General features: G+C 40.8%; 1 protein-coding gene across 1 annotated transcript; it reads left to right on the forward strand.

Moving 5' to 3' along the window:
* Nucleotides 1-2,243: 2,243 nt before the first annotated feature.
* On the forward strand, nt 2,244-2,788 carry LOC105557817 (putative uncharacterized protein FLJ37770). Its single transcript, XM_012005179.1, has one exon. It carries the CDS (start codon nt 2,307-2,309, stop codon nt 2,661-2,663), a length of 357 nt encoding a protein of 118 aa, XP_011860569.1. The 5' UTR covers nt 2,244-2,306; the 3' UTR covers nt 2,664-2,788.
* Nucleotides 2,789-8,693: the final 5,905 nt, after the last annotated feature.

An 8,693-nucleotide genomic window follows, 5' to 3' on the forward strand; every position in this document is an offset into this window, starting at 1 on the left:
GTTGGTTAGCTTGCAATAATCGAAGGTCGAGGAATCGCTTGTCAAAACGTTTCTTCTTCCTGTCTGTAGCGCAAAGATACGTATCGCGGTTTCTCTAGTTGCGCCGCAGTTTTCACAGCTCATGGGTGCTTGGTCGTGCTCTGCAGCAAAGGAAATTCGTACAGATCCCACGAGCGAAATCCGACGCTTAAAAATCGTCCGCTCTCCAGCGTTCTTAGAAGCGACAATTTGTTAACATCGTTCAACACAATGTGCGGCATTCGCCTTGCACCCTCGAAAGAACGATTTTAGGATTTTTAGCACTCGCTTTTGCCACGATGCAATTGTGATCGTTGCGCGCGCGTATCAAAATAAGTTCATGTCGAGCGTTTACCACTACGCGTTTGTAATCCTCGCAAAAGCCTAATAATATTTTCATGGGGACACACAGGCTGAAAGAACCGCTATCGGAAACGTGGCTCACCCCATCCAGCGTTCTGCAATATATCGAGCTCGCGTGAGGTCAACGAAACGTAATTCTTAATCGTGTTGGTTATTCCAACGTTGCGATTTCTATCGATCTCTACGCCATTGAGCTCGTAACGTATCTCCTCGAACATGAACTTGACGCAGTTGCTCGCAAGTTTTGACGTCTGATTCATCGTCCGACATCGACATGCCTCAACGGACAATTTTCCCTCCACATATAGAGCGCTTTCACACGGTAGAGTGTACAGATCCTGCTGTTGTATGGGTATTCGTTGTTCATCGCTGTATCCGAACGTTGCATTGGCGTAGGGTAGAGTCCCTGTAGTAAGAGTCTGGCAAGGTTTGACGCAAAATGGCGTCTGGTCTGTTCGTTATCGCTGCATTACTGCACTAGTGCGGTTAGTTAATTGCACTAGTGCAGTAATGCAGCGATAACGAACAGACCAAAGGTAACCAAATAATAATAATAATAATAATACCGCTTTCAGAGTACAGATTCGAGACACCTTATTGGTTCCGCCATTTTGCGTCAAATCTATCAAACGGAGAATATTTCTTGCCAGACTCTTACTACAGGGACTCTAGCGTAGGGGTTGTACGCGTGAGTTTCGATTTTGACGATGCGCTCGTCGAAAAGCGGCTCACCTCCGGATGTCGACCACCATAATTATTGTTTCTCACAATGAAACCGAGCGATCGCAGGAACGCGACGTTCGCAGCGCTCAACTAATTTCCGTTCCCTCCTTCTCCTCCTCCTCCTTTTCTTTCAACGTAGGGAACAGACTCGTTTTTCACGCGCGAATCACCAACAACGACCATATCTCACGCTACGTGTTTTCTCACATGCAATCGTATTGTTATTTCCTCCCCGCAAAAATTAATCGGATGACCGTTTTGATCCACCACTCGCAGTGTTATCGGTAATACTCCTCACGATGACTGGTAGGTAAATGATCTGCGTCGGCGTTTCCAACACCTTATATCCCGGTGGAACACTCGGCACGAACTCATATATCGTGTGTACCGGTTTGTCGTTGTTGTAAGCCCCCGCGGTAATGTTGCATTCCACACGTATGACGTTGACACTCATGATATTTATCGGTTGGTCAGACACGTACCATTTGTTTGGTTTCAATACACGCGTTGTCGAGAAACCCAATAAGGAGTCAATATTGTTTGGTTTTGTAAAATTTACTCTGTAAGCACATTTTATCTCGGTCCTCATGTTATTTTCATTGGCACGAAGAATGATAGTACGAGGTCTGTTCAAAAAGTATCACGAATTTTGAATTTCCGCGGGCTACTTATATTCGATTTTCGATTTTTTTGTGGCGTTATGTTGGTACTCATGTCCCTCACTCATGCTCACAATTTCGGCCATTTTGAATGTTCAGTTAATTTTTGACAGCTATTTTGCTTGGTGTTTTGGCTCGTCTTCGATTTTTGCCTATTCCAAGAAATGGATCAAAGAATATTGTTACACTCGCGAAGATTCCGGCCCTCGATGGAAAGCGGCGCCCGGTATCGTGGCGGGTTGCCACGATACCGATGAGCAACTGTTGTGTATAAACATTATCGATTGATTGGAAGCTTGGCTCTCGAGCCGTCTGGACGTGTAGTAATTCTAATAAAGTTCCACTGTTCTTGTTCTTCTCATTTTGGTGTGTCTCTTTGACGCGTACGTGCGCGAAAGAGTGCCGGGCACTCTCGAGAACTGAGTTCGCGGTCGGAGTGCGCGGAGACGCGGCGACCGGAGTGTGCGAGGACGCACGCGGAACGTAACAATATGTATCAAATTTTGTGTGAAAAACAAAAGTAAGTGCGCGGACGCATTCCGAATGTTGACTGTGGCATATGGTGAAGCTACCTTGAACCAAAGCAACGTTTATCGTTGGAACAAAATGTTCTCAGAGGGCCGAGAAGATGTGAACGACGAAGAGCGTGCCGGACGCCCGAGCACGTCAATAACAGACGAAAACATTGATGAAGTGAAGAAAATAGTATTGGCCAATCGTCGAATCACCGTTAGAGAAGTTGCTGAGGACCTAAACATATCGATTGGCTCGTGCCATTCGATTTTTACCAATGATTTGGGCATGAGACGGGTCGCCGCGAAATTCGTACCAAAATTGCTCACTTTCGACCAAAAATCATCGTTGCTTGTGCGCGAATTTTGGCCAAAAACAACACACTAATGATGCCGCAGCCACCGTATTCCCCAGACCTGGCCCCCTGTGACTTTTTCTTGTTCCCGAAACTGAAGAGGCCCATGAAAGGACGACGCTACGCCACGATTGAGGAGATGAAGACGGCATCGAAGGAGGAGCTGAACAAGATCACAAAAAAGGATTTTTTGAAGTGCTTCGAAGATTGGAAAAACGTTGGCACAAGTGTATAATATCTGATGGGAATTACTTTGAAGGGGACAACATAGATATTCATGAATAAATAAATAATTTTTGAAAAAACACAAAATTCGCGATACTTTTTGAACAGACCTCGTATATTGGTTTTCCTTCTCCTCGTCGTAATCATCGTTGTCGTACACGCGATACTCGTTGAGGTCTTCATCGTCATCCTTTGACCTTTCCAGCCGTCGCGTTGTCGTCTGTCGATAATCGCGGCCTTGAGATACCTTTCGATTGCGCGCAATTCATACGATCCTTCGGGAATGATGATCGTTTCGTCGTTGGCCCCAAAATAAAATGTATCGATCGTCGAATTAACGTTTGGTATCGCGTTGTAGGTCTCGAAATTTGCAAGGCCGAACTCGTATTCACCGTCACTGAGATCGAGAGCAGGAAAATAGCTCGTGATGAGAACGTCGCTCGTTCCCGTCAGTGTGAGCGTCAGCGACATGATGGTCGAGTCGACTGAGGTTTATCTCGAATGTGTTTAAAGTTTTGTCCAGGACGCGTCCAATCGAATTCATAAAGAAACCACAGGCACAACTGACCGCAGAAAGTTTAACTGAACGTTTGATACGATTGATGATTGTACGTTATGTTGCGGTCCCCTAGATATCGCGCGAGTTCTCGCGGAGGTTGAAGATGTCCAAAACTGTCAAAGTATACAACATCGTTCGCCTTTTTCACATAGGCAACCCAATGCGTACCCGGACCCACCTTGTCATCGAGATTACGATGCCGCACTCCTCACGTCGCGCTTTCATGGGTAAACCGTCACGCATGAACACCCTTCTAAAGTGAGGTATGCGTAGTTTACGCGCCGCTCGACTCAATTGTCTGCTCGTCGTGACGTGAAACATCGGTAAATCGAGCGCCTCTAGTGTCTCCGTTCACGTTTTTTTTTTCTTTTCCCACCACAACCATCTCCGTGTTTTTTGTACGGTGCGAGGTACAGTCCGCGACCTCCATCGTCCGATTGTGACGTTGCAACTCCTCTAACTGGCCTCGTGCGGCTTTGTTGTCGTTCACCGCCTTCGCTACACCGGCGGCTCCACCAATCAAGGAACCAAGTACCCCTAGCATTGGCAGAATGGGCAATAAGCCTCCGCGTTTCGCCGTTAGCAATACTCTCTTCGTCCTCTTCCTCCCCCTCGTTTTCCTTCCTCTCTTCATACCCATTCCCAATGAGGATCCGGGCAGCCACTTTCGTCCGCTAGGAGCGCTAAGGAGCTGCCGACCTAAGCCGCGTCTGCTAGGCCGTACAAGCAATTACGGAACTGTTGGAGCTAACGCCGTTGTTCGACAAAATGCCTATGTGCAGCGTGTTTAAAAGTTCTAATATGGGTGGACACGAGTTTCCAAAAGACCCAGAGAGAAGGAAAAGATGGGTGATAACTGTAAAACGTGAAAAAACTTGCAACGCGCGCGTTGCCGCTGCAGCAGTCAATCCGACGTTAGGTCGGCATCTCGGTGCTGCCATCTGTCCTTAGTCTGTCGTTGCCGGATCCTCATTTCGTTTTTACCTTCATAGCGCCCCATACAGCGATCGCCGCGACTCTCTCGTCAAGGGTCGCGTCTCTCGCTGTGATATGATCGCGCGCTTTCTCAGCGAGGACTCGATCGACGACGTGACGATCGATGAGTTTACCGCTTCGCGAGTACGCAATGTCGTGCTCGCGGCACGCCGCGTCCAACGGATTCACCCCACGCTCACCGCGCTGCAATCATTCGGCGAGACGAGTTCCAGGTCCACAAAATTGATAACCGGGCACATGCAGTTTGAAAGGAAGCACGTTTATCGCACTGTTCAACAGACCGGCACCTATTCGTTTCGCTTGCTTTGACATTGAGCGCAATCTTTAACGAGCGGCGGTGGACCGTTGATGTGCGTTTCCTGCCATGGTTGGTTGTAGTGCTCGAGACACGCGCGATAACTTTGCACCTCGGGATCATCTTACTCTTGGGGAACATCTTACTCTTTTTAATACATAAAAATATCATTTAGACAATTTAATACAAATAAATATTTTATTTTAAATTACAATAACTTGGCGCTGCTCAACCTAATGTTATGTAGATAGTTATAACTACCATAAGATCTGACTGTGAATACCGGTCCTAGTGTACATACGAATGTTGATATGTACACGGAAAAAACTGATGTTTCACCAAGATCAGTGTAATTAAAACTACAAAATTGGTGATATTATCTTAAAAAATAACCTTTTTTAATAAAAAAAATTTGAAAAAGGCACCAAGTATAAGAGTCTTCCAATCAAGAATTATTATATACAGGGTATGTCCTAATTCCCGGATGTCCCGTAGATAGACCGGGGCAAACTGAATAGAAAAGTCCTATAACATTTTGCAAAATTCGCAATAGTTATCGAGAAATTAATTTTAATGTCTGAGCGAATGAGAACGTAGAAGGCGGTAGGCCCGTACTCGGCAGGCAACGGTGGGACATCGTCTAATAGCGAGAGGTGGAGCGGCGCGCCGAAAAGAGTTGTCACGCAGCGAGCGGAGAGCTTCCGCTCGACCCTCGGCTCTCGCCCCTTGCCCCTGCCGAGTCCCGCCAGCCGTCTTCTACGCTCTCATTCGCTCAGACATTAAAATTAATTTCTCGATAACTATTACGAATTTTGCAAAATGTTATAGGAATTTTCTATTCAGTTTGCCCCGGTCTATCTACCATCTACGGGACATCCGGGAATTAGGACACACCCTGTATAATTTAATTATTTGAATATATTTGTTTTATCTCCTCCCTCTCCTTCCAAAATATTATATCTTCTCTACAAAAGTAATGATATTATAAAATGGCGCCAATTAAACTGAATATTTATACAAACTAGGTAGGTACTTTATTATTTTTTATACTAGAATATTATATCCAAACAATATCAAGCATAAAATTTTATCGGAAGAAATAAAAGAAATAATAATATTATAATATTAATAATAATATTAATGAGACAAATTTTTAATATTTATTCAATAATGCAAACAAATTTAATACAACTAAATATTTCATTAAAAGATCGCCTTTTCGAATTTAATTGTGAGATACATATTGATCCTGATTCATGACATTATTGTTTATTAAAAAAACTTGGTGCTGCTAAACCCAATGTTAATTGCGCTCTTCCTCCTTTCTTACTAAAGTGTTAAACTCTTTCTTTCTTTTGTACACACGCTTGCGCATACGCGCACGCCCGCGTGTGTTATGGATTAGGGATTACAATTAATTGTAAGTTTAGATTGTATACTTCAGTGGTTTAGTAGCGCCAGGTTCTTTTAATAAACAATAATGTTGTATTAAATTTGTTTGCATTATTGAATAAGTATTAAAACTTTGTCTCATTAATATTATTATTAATATTATTATTATTTCCTTTATTTCTTCTGATAAAATTTTATACTTGATATTGTTTGGACATTCTAGTATAAAAAATAATAAAGTACCTAGTTGGTATAAATATTTAGTTTAGTTGGCGCCATTTGATGATATCATTACTTTTGTAGAGAAGATACTTTGGAAGGGAGGGGGGAGATAAAACAAAGATATCCATCGAGATATCATAAGTTAAACATTGAAAAAGTCATAAATTTTCTCTTGAATATCTAAAAAAATATTAGGCAAATAAAAAATGATTCAGACAAAAGTTGTTCATATTAATTTGTAGAATACGATAGTATAATAAACAATAGGGGGTTTATTTAAAAAATTAAGGTGACCTTCACATAACCTTTAAATGATTATCCAATGTCAAGTCAATGGCACGACCTTATATCCCCCTTCGAACCAAACAACTTTTGTTTGAAACGTTTTTCCGTATCTTTTATATTTTTGGAGATATATGCGTGGATCATTAAAAATGAGACACCCTGTATAATGAGATTTTGCATTTTTTCCCAGGACATGATAATATCACATGAATAATTTAATTAGAAAATGCTGTATTGATACTTACCATCTGTACCACAGTTAGAAATGGTTTAAAGGAAGATATTATCCGTTGGAGATTGGGACTCCATGCAGAAATAAAATAGTATATGTACATGATTACATGCACGATACAATTGAGCAAAGTAAAATATGTACACCTAACATCCAAAACGTATTTCAAATAATGCCAACAGAATATCACATTAGATATATGATGATGCACGTGCAAATAAGAGACCTGGTTTGGTTTCTTTCGCAATACAAATATACAAGTTTCAATGTAATCAAACATTTTCAGGCAAATTATCCACCATAACGTATCAAATAGCTGAAACGTAAATGACATATTCAACATGTACAAAGTATTGCAATTATATTATAATATTAAAATAATAATAATTGTCCGTGTAAATATATTGGTAGCCAACGATGAAAAGATTAAAGATCATTAAATAATTGTAAAACAAATAATCTTTTCGCAATTGACTATACAAATTCCAAAAAGTAAACAGACTTTTATTTAAAATAATTGTTTCTTTGTGCTTAAAATATGTCTAAGTACCTTAATGCTTACCCACACAGCACATGTAGATACTGAGAAAGTTTTGAGAATATCACAACAGTACGTTACCTATATTCTCATAACTTTCGAATATGTTGTATGATGTACTGAGTACGTACTGAGAATGCACTAATGTCCGCTTTTTCTCATATATGTATATTATAGTATGTGCTGAAAATACACGTATATCAATGGTATATACTGAGGATACTCTGTTTATATACTAGAATATCAACAGAATGTGATTTGTATCGTACATCGTAGGTATATACACGCACATACGCACGTATATATTTTTATATTCTATATATTTATTTGGTTAAATAATATTAATTTGTGACTCTTTATTAACATTCTGTAAATTAATATTTATTCATACAAACATGTATTTGTACGTACAGTAAACATGTACAAATCAAAGTACATATGCGGAACATTTCATGTAAAATCACGCAGAAAAATAAACAAAGTTAAAAAGAAAACATTTTATAAATATTTCTGCTTATAACATATTATGAACCTTAACATTTTAATTTTACATTCGTTTTTTAGCATTCCACATTGTATAAAATGTAAATAAACATAACAAACTTTAAAGAAAATATTACTAAGTTAATGTTTTATATCACATTCTTAACTTTGATACGTTCAGCATTGCACATTGGCCTAGTTTACATCGTGCATTTGATACGCGTATCAAATATAGTGTATATGAACTGATCAGCCAATGACTAAACCAATTCACTAGTTATTTACTATTTCTTACTATTTAATACGCGTATCAAGTACACGATGTAACCTAGGCCATTGTGTATTACAAAAATTCAAATATTATATATGTATATATGTAGGTATAAAGGCGTAGATTTAAGTAAAACTGTTCGTTATTTTAAGTTTGGCGTGCGGTGAGAGAGGCGCGTGAAGCACCGCTCGCGTGTATTAGCGGCATGGCGACAAGAGACAGAGGAATGAGTGCAAGCGCGTGCTAGAGAGAGAGCGGACACGACAGTCAGTCGTTGCTAGCCATTGCGAGTGGGCACAAGCAGAGACGTCGATGTAAGAAGTTAAGTTAAGAAATAAAGAGTTGTGATATTCCTACAATTTTGGGGGCTCGTTCAGAGATACAACAAAGCCGAAGACGAAAAGTGACGAAAACTCGAGGTGTTCCAGAGGCACAATATAAAGCCGAAGACGAAAAGTGACGAAAACTCGAAGTGTTCCTGAGATACAGTGGAACTGAAGATGGAAATGCTTGCGCAAATTGCGACGGTGGAACACAAGATCAAGACGGCATCTGCGGCAGCTG

This window comes from Vollenhovia emeryi, unplaced genomic scaffold (genome assembly GCF_000949405.1).
Source record: "Vollenhovia emeryi isolate VEMERY1.0 unplaced genomic scaffold, V.emery_V1.0 DF939414.1, whole genome shotgun sequence".
Lineage (NCBI taxonomy): Eukaryota > Metazoa > Arthropoda > Insecta > Hymenoptera > Formicidae > Vollenhovia > Vollenhovia emeryi.